At 37.2% G+C, this 15,222-nt stretch overlaps 2 protein-coding genes across 3 annotated transcripts; one reads left to right on the top strand and one right to left on the bottom strand.

Moving 5' to 3' along the window:
- Nucleotides 1–134: 134 nt before the first annotated feature.
- On the top strand, nucleotides 135–2,847 carry LOC107426740 (transcription factor GTE7). 2 transcript variants are annotated; one of them, XR_009640850.1, is made up of 4 exons: nucleotides 135–1,766; nucleotides 1,886–2,099; nucleotides 2,199–2,362; nucleotides 2,493–2,847. XR_009640850.1 is itself a non-coding variant. In XM_060820393.1 (3 exons), the coding sequence occupies exons 1-3, from the start codon at nucleotides 384–386 to the stop codon at nucleotides 2,255–2,257; spliced, it is 1,656 nt and encodes a 551-aa protein (XP_060676376.1). In that variant the 5' UTR covers nucleotides 135–383; the 3' UTR covers nucleotides 2,258–2,364. The 2 variants fall into 2 exon arrangements, 1 of the variants encoding a protein (XP_060676376.1); XM_060820393.1 differs by lacking the exon at nucleotides 2,493–2,847 and having other exon boundaries at nucleotides 2,199–2,364.
- A 2,480-nt stretch (nucleotides 2,848–5,327) lies between these two features.
- On the bottom strand, nucleotides 5,328–14,555 carry LOC107426757 (rDNA transcriptional regulator pol5). The gene is made up of 9 exons (XM_016037025.4): nucleotides 14,399–14,555; nucleotides 13,299–13,913; nucleotides 12,598–12,723; nucleotides 12,304–12,501; nucleotides 10,123–10,350; nucleotides 8,890–10,014; nucleotides 8,015–8,305; nucleotides 6,908–7,391; nucleotides 5,328–6,522 (listed from the first exon to the last, which is right to left on the bottom strand). Exons 2-9 carry the CDS (start codon nucleotides 13,881–13,883, stop codon nucleotides 5,675–5,677), a joined length of 3,885 nt encoding a protein of 1,294 aa, XP_015892511.1. The 5' UTR covers nucleotides 13,884–13,913; nucleotides 14,399–14,555; the 3' UTR covers nucleotides 5,328–5,674.
- Nucleotides 14,556–15,222: the final 667 nt, after the last annotated feature.

The following is a 15,222-nucleotide window of genomic DNA, read 5'->3' as shown; positions in this document are numbered from 1 at the left end:
TTCCTCGGGCAGACGAGAAAATCAAACGGACCGTCAGATCAACTATATAACTTAGATCGACGTCCAATAAACTGCCCGAAACATAAACGGGCAGATCTCACCGCCTTTAAGAAGCGGCCCTAGCCCTCCTCTCATTCCTCGCTCTGATTAGGGTAAATTTCCCCAAACCCTAAGCTCACCCTCCAAAAGCTTTTTATATTTTTAATTTTTTAATTCTTTTTCCTGTCCGTCTTTCGATCTTTCGGCGGCGCGTGGGGTCAATTGGAGGCGCGTGTAGACCACAACCGTAGCCGATTCATGGTGGTTTATCCGTCACCTGCATTTGGAAACCCTCGCCGGAGATCCACCGGAACCCTAGCGAAAGACACCGGTTCCGTACTTCCATGGCGTCCGCCGTCTTAGCCAATCGTAACGAACCCAATTGGCCACAGCCCAGAGGCGGTGCCGGAGCCGGATTCATGGGAAAAGTTCCTTTTTCGAACCCAAACCCTAAGAACCCTAAAAGGCAATTCCACTTCCATACTCCCACGGGGGGTGATTATAACGGGTGTCAGATCGACGAGTCGCCGGCCGTTACCCAAGCGGTGTCGGATGACGCGTCGTCGATCAACCGCCGGTCCAACGAATTCAATTTGGGGCATTCCCAATACGTGAGCTTCAACATCGCATCGTATTCGAGGAAAGAGCTGAGCGAGCTCAAGAACCGTCTGATCGCCGAGCTCGACCAGATTCGACAATTGAAAGGACGAATCGAGGCCGGAGATTTTCAACCCAGGCCGTTCCACAACCATCCTTTGTCGAAGAAATCATCGATGCAGAACAAGAAAATCTCCGGTTCAAAGCGACCTTTACCACTCAATCTGAATCACGCTAAGGATTCGAATTCCAAGAGGTCGCATTGGGACAGTCCCAATTTGATCAAGAATTGCGGCCAGATTTTGTCGAAGCTGATGAAGCACAAGCACGCCTGGATCTTCAACAAGCCTGTTGACGTGGTAGGTATGGGGCTTCACGATTACTACGACATCATTAAGCGACCGATGGATCTCGGAACCGTCAAATCGAATCTGGGCAAGAATTTCTACTCTTCGCCTATGGATTTCGCCGACGATGTGAGGTTGACCTTCACCAATGCCATGACTTATAACCCTAAAGGCCACGATGTTTATGTTATGGCCGATCAGCTTCTTATAAGGTTCGAGGAGCTTTTCAGGCCTGTGAACGAGAAATTGGTGGATGGATCGCGGGCCGAACGGACTTACGACGAAGATTTACAAGCGAGTTCTTGGAATCATGTGGAACCGGAAAGGCCGCCAAAGCAGCGAGACGATTCTTTGCGGATCGAGAAGAAATCAGAGCCAATTCGGGCCCCGGCAAGCTCTTCTAACCCGCCATTGGTGCAATCGCCGGTTCGGACGCCTACACCGATGAGGGCTCCGCCGGTGAAACCGTTGAAGCAGCCGAAGCCCAAGGCCAAGGATCCGAACAAGAGGGAGATGAGTATGGAGGAGAAACACAAATTGGGTATTGGGTTGCAGAGTTTGCCGCAGGAGAAGATGGAACAGGTGGTGCAAATCATAAGGAAGAGGAATGGCCATTTGAAGCAGGATGGGGATGAGATTGAGCTCGACATTGAGGCCGTTGATACAGAAACGTTGTGGGAGCTGGATCGGCTTGTCACCAATTGGAAGAAGATGGTGAGCAAGATTAAACGCCAAGCTCTCATGGGAAATAACAATATGGCTGCGAACAACAAAGGCAATGGGGTAAATATCTGGGTTTTTGATACGTGATTGCTTTAGAATGGCATTGCTTATTTTCACCCAAAATTGAGTTGAGTTTGTCCCAATGGGCTAATGTCTAACCATGATTTTGTTTTTCGTAGGAATTACCTTCAACCGAGAGGAATGAAGCTGCAGTGGAACCGAAAAGGCCAAAGAAAGGGGAAGCAGGGGATGAAGATGTAGACATAGGGGATGACATTCCGATGAGCAGCTTCCCACCGGTGGAAATCGAGAAGGATGTTGGAGGAGGCCGTGCGAGTAGTAGTAGCTCAAGCAGCTCCAGCAGTTCGAGCAGTGGTTCCTCCTCATCTAGTGGTATAACACAATGCCTGAATTTTTGAGGTTGGGGTGTAAAGAAAAATTTGTTGCTGTATTAAAAATTTGCTTAAATGTTCGTGTTCTGGGATGTTGCAGATTCAGATTCTGGTAGTTCTTCTGGGAGTGAATCCGATGATGATAATGCGCAATCGTAGTGGACAATGCGCATTGAATCGGATAAGCAGGATACCCATGTGGAGAGCTTGCGGAAGAAATTTTTTCCAACCGCGTGCTTTCCATGAGGGAGAAAGCCTTTCAAGGTAGGTTATCTTGGTAGATGTCTCATTGATGGCCAAGATATGAAAACTGTGGTGTAACTTGCTTCTATTCCATTTTATTGTCGGTGGGTATTTTGCAAGTTGCTGAATTTATGAAACTGTTTTTGTGCAGGTGAGGAGATTTCTAACTCGGGGGAAAAAAAAAAAAAAAGCAAAGAAGAGACTCGGCAGAAATGATTTCTGAACTTGCAGTTGTTGGAGGAATTGGGATGGCGTTGGGGGTTTGGTATTTCTGGATGGTTGTTGTGTGCCTTCTGGAGGGTGTGCTACAAAAATGTAAAGAGAACTTCGAAAAACCGAAAAAGGAAAGGAAAAAAAAAATGTGTAGCTCAGAAGAAGGTTTAGACAAGTAGCGAAACAGTTAGAGAAGAAGGTGGTAGGAGAAAAAATAGTGAGATGAATTAGAGGGCTGAGAACATTGTGTAAACATTTTACGACACTAAATACATATATTTTTTTCTCTCGTATTCTTTTTTCCCTGCTGAAGAAAGCTCTTTTGGTTCTATTCTCTCTCCCTTCATATTTGTGGGATAAGACCAGGAGATATTTGTTGCCAAGGTTCTGAACCATTTACTGTTATAAAGATGGTTTTGCAGGACTAGAACTTAAAGAGTCAGACAAATTAAAATCTCTACATAATATCATGTCTGGTAATTGCTTTTAACACTATCACAGCCAATAAAATAAAAAGAGATGCATTTAACGGTATCTGGTAATATATAATAAAATAAAGGATCAGACAAAAGATATAAAGCCCAACGCATCATGACGAGCTTTCCGAATTTTTGTGCCTAGATGAAAATGTCTGTTACGAGTGGCAAGCCTTGTGCTTTTTCCGATATGATGTTAAAATGGCTTTTTTAACCATACCAAAGCCAATTGGCACGTTATGCCAAAGACAGAGAGAGGCTTACCCGTAAAAGAAAAATGTAGAAAACTAACAAAAGTGGTGGGTGGCTGGCTGGTCCAACCAACTGAAAAGTAAATGAAAGCTTGTGGCTTTGAAAGCCTCGGCTTGGTAGCTTAACATAACATGTTACTTGGCAGAGGGGAGGGATTTTACTGTTTGTATTTTGATGGTGATGGAATTTCACGGGCATGGATTGGGTTTTGGTTTGTCATGGCACTGTCTCTCTGGCCTTTGTGCTCAGTTTTTGACAATTTGGCAGTTTCATTCACAGGCTGTTGCGTTTTTGCTTTTGCTTAGACAAGGCATTCAAGAACATAATCAAAAAGAAGAAAAGGTAATAGGGTAATAGATAGAAAGTCAGCCTAGGCATCTTATGGAGGTTTCCTTAGAATTTTCCGAGTTCCAGAAAGTGATTTGTAATGTTACAATAGAAAGAGAGCAAGTTTAGAATCTTTGTTGCCTACTTGCCAGTATCATTTTAGACAATTTTTTTTTCTTTGCTTGACTTTGAGATTAAATAAGGAATTTGAGTTTTGCAGATTCATAATTCCACATGAACACGGGAGAGAGAGAGAGATTAAAGCCAGATGTAAAGGTCCTCTCGTAGTGGGTCCACAATTATATCATGTAAAAAGCATAAAGAAAAGGCAGAAGAAAATTAATAAGCAACTTTTTTTGCACAGTATCTATATAGGTGTGTTTGTTTACCCATCAAAATTTACAATTAGATGATCCCACTATGATACCAGGCGAAATCTGATAACCCAATTATATAGTATAATCAAATTATACAATTTTGTTTTCTTTTATTAGGTGATGCAGTTTCATTCTGGTTCATGAAGTAAAGGATAACAAATAGAAAATAAGTAAGCTGTTAACTAAATTTTATCATACTCTCCACTGGAAAAAGAGAAAATTTTGGATTATCTGCTGCTCAATTACATAATTTGGTCAAATGATATTTTACAATGCTTTAATCGTAAATCAGCTGTTGAGTATGTTTGTCTAAAAATATACATGGCTCTTGTCTTTGTTAATTTTTCTTTCCTTTTCTTGGTAACAGGTTCTTCTGTCTACTTTGATTCTTAAAAAATGACAATTTCAATTTGGAGTGAACTAAAAAAAAAAAAAACATGTCTCCCTTAACTTTCACATTAGTGTCAATTTTTTGTTTTGTCTTAGAAAGTTTAAATTATAAGCTTTGACAAATGTCAACAAAATAATTTTGAAAATTAACAAAAATCGCCATATTTCTTATGTATAACTTGCAAATAAATTGTTGATATCAAAAATTTAAATGTTGAAACAAATCACATTATCTCTATGTACCATTTCATTAAATCGAATTAAGTGAGAAATTTGTAATTCCACAAATTGGAAAATTATCGTCAACATTGTGCAGGAGCAAGACGGCATACGCATGGCTATATAGTTTTTGCTGACTCAAGTTCATGTCATTTTCGGCATTTATTTAAACTTTGATTATTTGTTTTTATCGACCAAACAAGAACTTTGATTATTTACATTTTAAGTTTAATTAATACCTGCGAACAGTCAAACTTAAAAACAATTTTCCGTGTGGAAAAGCTATTTTTCCATAATCTTTTCTGTATGGAATATCTATTTTTAAATGTATAAATTCAACGGATGTGCAATAGAAAATAAATAGAAACAAGAAGCAGAAAAGGAAAGGACAAAAAAAATAATAATAAATAAATAAAAATTGTATTTCTGTAACCAATGGTAATTTTATCATCTTCATATTAACTATTATTGTTTAAGTTCAACTTATGGCTAAAACGTTAAAATAGAAGAAAAAATAAAAAAATAAAAAAATTGTAGAAATCATATCATAGTGCAACTTAATAAAAATTTTAAAAAAATAAAACTAAAATAAAATCTTAAATTTATCACACCCCTCTTCTGAAAATGTGAGTCCATTGCCAAGGGATATGAGCACCACCAGGTCAAGCCGTTGAAAACTTAAAAAAAAAAAAAATGGGTAAACAAAATGACAAATAGATGTGACAGTTCCAGTTCAAAAAGTGAACCCACGGGTTCTCTAAAAAGATAATACATTTAGTATCGACCGCAGTTCACAACTTCTATGGCTCCGACCCAACTCTTTCCTGTGTGTGTGAAAACCAAACAAGCAAATACTAAAGCTGACATAACCTACAAAATGTTGCAGAAAAAACATAAAGCTTCCAAAAGATAAAACAATGGCTTTTCTCTTAGGCAGCTGAGAAAGTGACTTAAAAGGGTCTTCTCAAACAACATCTCTCTCTTCAGCCTCGTTAGATGAATCAAAATTGTAATTGGAATTACAAACTGCTTTCAGCACCGGTTTGATATAAGAATCAATCAAAGACTCATTAATGGGGTTAAGCTTTCTTTAATTTAACAAACTTATCACCCAATTGTGATTGGCACAGGGCATGAGCATTTGGGTTCAAAGTATTTAGAAAGGACTCCATGAGGTCCAGAGACGATATAATCCGAAAGATCTTGCCACAAAATCTCCGCACTTCAGCCTGCCTCCGCTTCGGCTGCTTTTCCGGCTTATTTTCCACCAATGTCTCCATTAGATGACATAGATTGCTTAAATGGCTTTCCACATTTTTCTTCAGCAGATCCTGGTCAGTTCCTTTAGATGAACCCATTGTTCCCAATATTTTAGTCAACAAGTCAAGTGCTTCTACTCGCCTAAACTCTGATTTTGAACTGGCGCATTTCTCCAACAGGAAGCCGAAGAGATGATGCCCAATCCATGGCCTTCGCTGGAATATTTCTTTCAGAAATTCAGACTTTATTTGAGACCTTTTACTATTGAAATATTCCACAATAACACCCTGGAAAATATCAAAAAGTCTCTGCAACTTGGACCGTGGGAAATTCTGTGCATCAATGATCTTCAAAATCCAAAATGTGGAGTTCTGAGCAAGGGAAGCAATCACTTTCCGTTGGTTCCAGGATGAGGATTGCTTCTTTGACAAGTTAGCCGGTATATTTCTCTTAATTGGTTTTGATGCCAACTTCAAATTCTTTTGCAGCAAAGATTCAAGAGTAGATAGTTGCACGCCTTCACCCTTGGGATGATCCTTTTTGTTGAATATTATCTTTCGAATAATTCCCCATATACGCTGACGAAGTTGTTCACTGCTTTCTGAAGCCTGTGGATTAGTGAGCGCCCAAAGCAAGTTTGAGTATACTACAAGAACCTGAGGTTTATCTGTAAGGTAAGCAGCAGAGAAACAAACAAAAAACCAGAAAATTCGTGAAAATCCCGGTTATGAATTGTTATATCATAAAAAAGGCATCCTCTCTACATAAAACAACATGCTAATAAATCATCCATCACCCAAATTAACCCAGGATGTTTCCACCAACAACATGAATTAAATTACCAAAACCCAGCTCCAATTGCAAAATTCTAAAATCCAACAACTTTTGGAAATAATTAGAACATCTACTTAATCAGATTCATATACCCCACCAGATACAACGACATCTAACTCAGTTCTAAAGAACTTCTTAAGATGCATACTTAGTACTTGAACAACCTATTGTACATCAAATTCTATACATCAGCTAATATAAATAGAAGTGATACTTACCCGGATTTTCATGTAGGTAAATTTCCAGCAATGAAAGGACACGAAGTTTGAACTGCTCAAGCTGATATTGAGCAGTTTCACTTCCAGCCTGCTTCATTTTCTCTTTACACCTCTGTGCGAGCATATTATCAATTCGGAACATTGTCTCATCATCCCATTCCTCATCAGAATCATCTGGAACTTCAGAAGACTCTTTCTCAACTTCCTCAATCCCACCTACATCCTCAGAAGACTCTTTTCCAACTTCCTCAATCCCACCTACATCCTCAGAGTCATCTGTCTGATCATCACTTTCAACTGTTTCACCTGTCTCCTCGTCAATTACCTCATCATCTTTGATTTCAAGGAAATCTTCTTCATCCTCATCCACATCATCATCATTTTCACTCTCAGAAACCTGATGTCTATCTAAATTCCTCTTAACGACCCGCAACATATGCAGCAAGCCATCATCCGTTATATCACCACAAAAATATTTGAACACCTATAAAGACAAATTGATGGCAAATAATAATCATTAATCCCATGCTTAGCGATTGGAATCAACTAATGGAAAGAAAGAAGAATATTGAAATCCATGTTTAAATGAAAATGTAAAATTTCTAAAACATTTGCATTATATTCTCTGCATATTGTTTTTTATAACCAAATAATGAAGGACAAAATCTTTTAGATTTAGTTTTCCTTTTCCCTCATGAAATCTACACTCCAAACATAGGCTAAAGTTTTTGCTTTAAATTGCGCATCCTCAGAGAAATAATCCATATTTTGTCAAAACACACATCAAAATTCATAATTAAGTATAGGATGGAATTTTAGTGCAATAAATAACCAATTTCCACTTATGATCAACTCTTTTTAAGCATCCCAATTTACTTGTGCACGCCAATTTTTTTTCTTTTTCTTTTTCTTTATTTTTTTTAAAAGAATAAGAAGAAGAAGAAGAGGCACATAATTCATTCCGGTTATCAGCATCATACATGATTAGAGACTACAGCAAAATATCCTAACTTCAGGTAGAAGCTTCATGAAATTGCAACATCAAAAAAATGTCCAAGATGTGGATGAGCATTTAACCCCAGACACTTAAAAACACCAAACCCATACCTGCTCAATAGCAGATCGCATAGGAGCTGGTGACTCAGGCAATACTAATATTGATAGAAATGTTTCAACAAGAACATCTGTTGGTGCAGGTTCATCAGCATCCACATCATCTTCCCCAGAGGAATCAAGAAGATCAGGAGCCGGAAAAGCTTTCCGACAATATACTATTACATCAGTAGCCGCTTCCAAGAATTCCCTCGGCCTATGGAGCACTTGCAAAAGCAACTGGATGAGCAAGTATCTCAATGCATGCAATCTATTTGCATCACCACTTAGCCCACAATTTCTTTCCTGGCATCATTGAAGCAAGAAAGAGTTGCATATCATATCATATGATAAATAAACAATGTAAGGAGCGACAAACAGGTGACTCAAATATAGAAGTAGACCTAGCTAGAGAATTAAGTTCAATAAGTAGTTGAAACAGAACCAGACGTGCCATATATATTTATTGACCAAAGATCATTCCATGGAACCCTGGGTCTTGGCTCAAATGGCAGAAGGACAGTGCGCATATAAAATGGTTTTACACCAAAACTACACAGGTTAAAAAGAATGCACAAAGATGTGCCTTACCAAGTGATAATTCATGTCAGAAACCTTAATTTTAACCATACTGATTATGCTTCTGAGGCATATCATAGTCAGGTGACTCAAGTCCATCCTAACCCCAAATAATATCTTGTAGAAGTCCATGCAGTCCTATTTTTATAAGAGAAGCAATTTACCATAGCAAAGTCCATTTCCAAGGCAGGGAGTGCCTATTGAAGCCTGATGTGGATGGTAAACTGACTCTTACTTTGTTCAGATTAAGTCAACCAAAATTATCTAACCCCTAGCTCTTACAACTTAGTTTCGAAAAGGGAAAAACTTACCTCTCTAGAAAGTGAAGTTTCCATTGCCTGCAGCTTCTTTAATATGTTCTCTTCCTCATCTTCCAAAGGTCTAAAGAGAGAAATTGAAGGAATGTTGCGTAAAGTGCTAAGGAACCGCATGAAGTAAGACCCAAGATCATTTAGTTCAAGCCCATTAGGCAAAGCTAGAGACCCTTCTCCCTTTTGAGCATTTGCCAACAACAACTGAAGCTGCTCAATACACATCCTGCAAAGAACAGTGGAAGTGGCTGCTTTTGGCCACCTAAACTTCTCCTGTAGTTCAAATGATGTTACTTCACTGCCAAGAGATGCAGTAAAGAGACCTTGAACAGCTAGAAACTTCAAAACTTCTTTTTGAACTCGAAACTTCGCTTCAAGATCTACCTTTACATATTTCAATATAGTTGGTAGAGATTCTATAATCCAACTTTTCAAAAAGTCAGAATTACCATTTGCCCCAATTGAGTCCTTGTCTTCAACTGAACCTATCTCTGAATTGTCATCTGTTGTTTGACTCTGATCTGAAGGTTCCTCAGAAACATGACTTTCATCAACAAACATGTTTAGTAAGTTCTGAATAAACAGCATACAACCAGACTCTGTTTGGAAATCTGCCATCAAATCCTTAACTGTTTTTGTCCGTGTAATGGCATCGAATTTTCCATAGCTATGTTTCTGTAGAGCAACAATAACTGCAACCCTTCTAACATCGTCATTATTAACCCAATCTGATAATTCCTTGAGGAAATGTTGTGCAACTTTAAAGAGCCATGAATTTTTTGTTGAAAGTATATCCATCAGGCACTGAATCAATTTGTATGACAAAACTATTGAAACAAATGATGCAGGCAGCTTTGGCAGGAGAAGGAGCAGAACATCAAATGCCAAATGCTTACGGTCATGAGATGATAGAAGAAGAGATCCTTCAATAATCACCTCAATAAAAGACTGAAGGTTTTTAGCAATTTCTTCCTCAGAAGAGCTGCACTTCCGACTCTTTTTATGCTTCTTCAAGGAATTGGAAGCAGATACTGCATCCTCAGCTTGCAAAATAATATCAGGTAAAAGAATATTTACCAAAACAGGCCATACACTATGCACTCGAGGCTGACAGAAGGTAGATTCCTGTAATATGCAGGCAAATGATTAGGAATTTAATTTTTGATATTATCTTCATCTGTAAAAATATGATTAGCATTTTCAGCCAAATAAACACACACGTTGAAACATTACTTTCAAGCAATTAGCAAGAGTGGAGAGATGGTCAACAGCAAAAAGTTTGTTTGGGCTGAATGGATTTGGCAAAAGCTTACTGAACACGGCACCGTCAACAGAAACTTTTTCATGAATTTTCAAAGCCAAAAGCAATGCATCAGGATTTCCAACTTCAGTTGCTCCCTCAAACCACTCATGTACTCCAGGAGCTTTAAGAACTTGATTTTCCAAGGCTTCCCGAGGCAACTGCGAAATAAGGAGACACCTTAGGAACAGCAACATAATACATCGTAGTAACAACATTTTATTGCTCATCCATATCAAGCAGGTGAGGTAAAAGAACATGAAGCAAAGGAAAAACTGCAGCATACACTGCCACCTTCTCTCTGACTACAAGATAGGCATATAAATGACTGGTGAAGGTCACATCTGAAACTCAGAACCTCACATAAAAAGCTACTTAAACAGGAATTGTAATGTAAAGGTCAAATCAATTCTTTATCTCCTCTCCCCAAGGGCTGTTGAGTTTCAATCTTGAAATCAAGTCCAAGGAATCACCAATGAGGATCCTACTTTACAAAAAACTCAGAACCCAAAATATATTTTATGGGATTTCTCTTCGCTGAATAACTTTCAATTTTTCATAGCAACAACCAATTAAACAATGACAAAGGACGAATAAAGCAATAAGCATAAGAAGCCCCTTGAGTTGCAAAACATAGAATGCCGAAAGCTAATCCCAACAAAACGAAGCCAACCAAATGAGAATATATAGCAAATATAAGTGAACTATATCAGTTTTGGAACAGATATCTGACATATGGAAAAGCAATCCATTTATAGGCAAAATTTATTGATCCATTTTAATTTTAATTCGCTCCCCTTCAGTTATAGCAGAAATACAGAGGGCGAACATGAAGATCTTTAGTTCACAAGCATGTTAGGCTAATGTGAAAGCATCAAAACCCAAATTATCATATGGTCAAGAGTAGCTGGAAAGCACAATCTGGTACAAGTGTAAGTTTTACATCAGTGTCATGCTATGTTATTAGGGCCTGGGTGAGGGTTTTGGATATGGGTACACATCTAGGAGTCTAATCCTTTCTTTTCTAAATTTAGTAGATGAGAATACGGCTAAAAAGGATCCAGAATTTAGATATATACACGTGTACGTGCTAGAAACATAAAATAATAAAGAAATTTACATACTAATACTTTTAGATGTATCTTTTAGGGTTACATATTATATATTTGACAGTAAAATCCTATATTAGAATATAAATAATAATTAAATATAAATTGATAAGTATAATGACGATTGTTATCCATCTTAAACACATTTTTAGTTAAAATAAATAATGATAAAACAAACCCAATCCCCTATTTTTACTGTTTGCAAAGCTAAATCAGTTATAACACTTCTCTTATTACAACCAAGAGAAGCTTGTTAAAATTAAAAATAAAAAACGGAAACAAAGAGCCATAGCCTCTTCAAACTTAAAGGATCTGGTACAGATCCCATACCATTATCCATGTCATATCGCGTCCAATAGATACTTTCTCGATTTCAGAGAGTCTGAGCATCACAGCTGTCAAGACCATTAGTGATCTAAGTTTCTTGAATTATAGTGTTTAATTACCGTTAATCACCCAAATTTAAGCTAATAGTTAGTGGACTCAACTATGTAATGGCATACTTCCCATCACAAGTAAGCAACATCCAATAACAAAACAGAAAATGCAATGTGCATGTGCAAAACAATAACTTAACATATGGTGGAGGTAGTAGGATTCAAACACAAGATTAAACAAACAACCTAGGTTCTAATGCCATGTTAAGTTATCAAAGATTAAGTTAAAGGAATTACAGTCAACTTCATATATAAAGCCAACTCATTAGTTAATATTTACAACCCTGGCCAGTGTTCAATTACATTATACAAGAAAGTAACCATTTAGAAAGAACAGCTCATTATGACTAAAGACACACACAGCACAGCTAACGAACTTCCAGAGGACTGAGAAAAGCGTAAGTAGTAAAACGTTACGAGTTGACTGATTATAAATAAGACCAACTAGACTAAAAAAATTTGAGCATGATAGATCATTGAACTCTTCCAGAAATCTGACTTAAAACGTTATACAAAGAGGTAAAATAGTCATTAAAATAGAACCAAACTTACATACCAGAATAATTACCTTTTCAATCAAGTCTAAAATAACCGAGACAGAAGGCTCTTGCAAGTATCGCTTCTTTATTGCAAGGGAAACAAGAAGACTAGTGAATTCCTTTATGTAAGGAGTGTTTCTATCTGAAATCCACTCCTCAACCAGCCTTCCTGACCGTGCAAGGGCACCATAAGCAAATAAGCGACCCAAAAGACAATCCCTTGCTTCCTGCAAATCCATAAGCATAATTAGAGAAAAGTTATGTGAGCAGAATAGCAACTAATGATTATTCCTTAAAATATATTGAAAAGAGGTATTGCCCACCTGACCCTTCGTCGATGAATTAACCTCCAACGAATCAACAATTAGTTTTAGCAATGAGTCCACCTTGATGTTGGGTATGACACCTATTAATACAGTTAACCCCAAGGCAAATCCTTGTCTAGCACACTGCAAAGCAAATTTCAGGTCACACAAGTCAAAAGTTAGCCAAGATCACCAGTCTCTTAAAAGTTTATTCCATTCCATTACATGTTTCCCAAATACTAAAAGTCTGTATTCCACGATTTTTAAATTAAAACCACACATATTTACATTTTCAATCTGCATAAATAGCATTGATATCCCACTTCAACCTCACCTGCATCATTTCCCAAACTGGATTCTTTAAACGACAAACCAACTAATAACTAAGAAGACAAAGAGTTTAACTGGCCAAGCAAACATCAGATTAAGCATAAATGTAGTTCCTAAAACTACAATGTAGCCTGTTTGAGCATTTACAAGTGATTTTTGAAGAAATATTATCAATAAATTTTAAAAAAATTTATGTGTCGGAACCAAGGTTTGAAATTTTAGATACTTAAAAAAATAAGGAACAGTACATATCATAAAATAAGCATTGCGATAATATATATATATTTATATATATATATATAAACATATATATGATCAGATAAAGGAGACTGCACGAGTTAGTTTCAGTGCATGCACTCACAGGCAGATAAAAAGATGAACAAACACACCTCTCTTGATGATGAAACACCGCGGATCAGCCTACGTACAGCATATCTCAAGGAGGGTGCACACTCATTCAACCCATCATCCTTTTGAGCTTCCAACTTCAATCCACCCTCAACCAAATCCTTAGTATCAAGCCTATCATATGCTTTCTGAACTTCCTGCAGTTCTGTCACCAATGCTTCTGCTGCCGCTTCTCTGATAGAGGCATCAGCAGATGCCAAGTCCTTAAAAACACCAATATGGAACTCAGGCAGACCACCACTAGATGAAGAGGCCAATGTAGATTCCTGAAATACATTGGATTTTGATTCAACATCCATCGCTTTAGGCTCTGATTTCTTGTTGTCTGCAGCAGTACGGTGTTTTTCTTTATCCAATGTTTTCCTCTTCTTCTTTCTCTCCATGGGTTTGACAGACGTAGGAACTTCAGAAGGGCCATTATCCCCATCAACAAATTCTTCGCCTTTTCCCTTTTCCTTCTTCATTTTCTTTTTGGACTTCTTTTTGATAACAACCTCATTGGTGGGTGCATCCAATTCACCCTCCACAACCTCTACAGAATCAAAGCTCCTTTTTTGGCTACCCATTGGATCCTAATTTGACCTTCTAAGAAGTTTCTGTAAACAAATAGTTGGTAGAACCAAATTTAATAGCAATAACGGTAATATCAATAAAAGCAACAGCAAAGCAGCAATGCCACTACTAATTAATGAACAAAAAGAACAAAAGAAAGCAACCAAAAAAAATAAAAATTCGCTTGTTAGAATAAATAAATTTGTCCTCCTAATTGAAGATTTCATTTGAAGGGGTTTCTGACAATTAGATATAGAGGTTGCCATGTGTGAATGAGCAAGTGTTTGAGAAAAGAGTAAGACAGAAAGCAAAAGGTAGAATACAAGTAAAAAGCAAACATAAAAACAAATAAAGAAAAAAAAATTTTCAAAGCCCACCACTGAAACAAAGTGTTTTTTATGACCATAACACGAAAACCATGAACATCCACAAAAACGACGCCATAAATATTGAAATAAAAAACACAAAGAACAGAAAAGCGTATAAAAATGCCGAAACAAAAAACCGAAAACTTATATATGATACGCACTTGTCTTCGGCAACTGACGAAGTGGTATGAGACAGTCACAAACACACAAGAGACTCGAGAAAGAAGAAGGGTATATGGGGCTTCAGAGAAGCTGGAGGAGGAGGGTTACAGATCCTCTACTAAATCACGACCGTCCAATTAAATAAATATAATGGCTTTGTCGCTCACCGGGCCTTGTAAAACGACACCGCTTTGCTTTTCCTTCTGATTTGGCAACGTTGGGCGGTTGAATCGGCTTTTTACAAAAAACCGACCCGAGAGCCCAGTATTCTACCGGTCCTAGGCCTTGGATAACATTTGGCCCATTCATGCTTTAGCCCTTTTAATTTTGCTTTGGTAGACTTTAGCCCTTTTTTAAAATTTTATTTTTTATTTTTTTATTTTATTTTTATTTATTCGGGTGAAAAATTAAGAAGGAAGATATTTATCAATTTATATTCGTGGAGAATAGATAAATTATGAAAATTTACTGAGAATAGTTTTTTTTTTTTTTTTTTTTTTTTATTCCTTTGGTGAAAACCATTTTTGCTTTGAGATTAGAAATTGAGAATGAGCTTCGCATCATCAAATTTATTTCACCCTTTTTTTTTTTTTTTAACATAAATAAAACTTGCTCTCATGTAAACGACTATGTAATTGATATTTTTATCCAGTTAATAAATAAGCAAAATTATTATTCAAAAAAATAATAATAAGCAATATTTTCCAATGACGGTTTTACAGCAAGCTACAAGAAAGAGTTAAAAGAGATGGTAATGTTTTCCAATGACGGTTTTACAGCAAGCTACAAGAAAGAGTTAAAAGAGATGGCGATTAACGTTTAT

The sequence above is a fragment of the Ziziphus jujuba genome, chromosome 9, assembly GCF_031755915.1.
Source record: "Ziziphus jujuba cultivar Dongzao chromosome 9, ASM3175591v1".
Classification (NCBI taxonomy): domain Eukaryota; kingdom Viridiplantae; phylum Streptophyta; class Magnoliopsida; order Rosales; family Rhamnaceae; genus Ziziphus; species Ziziphus jujuba.
This window is presented reverse-complemented; position numbering and strand designations above follow the sequence as displayed.

Excerpts from the sequence above, each read along its gene's own strand:
- LOC107426740 (XM_060820393.1), top strand. The coding sequence starts at position 384 with ATGGCGTCCGCCGTCTTAGCCAATCGTAACGAACCCAATTGGCCACAG. Across the intron at positions 1,767-1,885 it reads CGAACAACAAAGGCAATGGG|GAATTACCTTCAACCGAGAG; the intron begins GTAAATATCTGG and ends TGTTTTTCGTAG. Across the intron at positions 2,100-2,198 it reads TGGTTCCTCCTCATCTAGTG|ATTCAGATTCTGGTAGTTCT; the intron begins GTATAACACAAT and ends GGGATGTTGCAG.
- LOC107426757 (XM_016037025.4), bottom strand. The coding sequence starts at position 13,883 with ATGGGTAGCCAAAAAAGGAGCTTTGATTCTGTAGAGGTTGTGGAGGGT. Across the intron at positions 10,351-12,303 it reads TTTTAGACTTGATTGAAAAG|TTGCCTCGGGAAGCCTTGGA; the intron begins GTAATTATTCTG and ends CTTATTTCGCAG. Across the intron at positions 10,015-10,122 it reads CTCTTGCTAATTGCTTGAAA|GAATCTACCTTCTGTCAGCC; the intron begins GTAATGTTTCAA and ends TGCATATTACAG.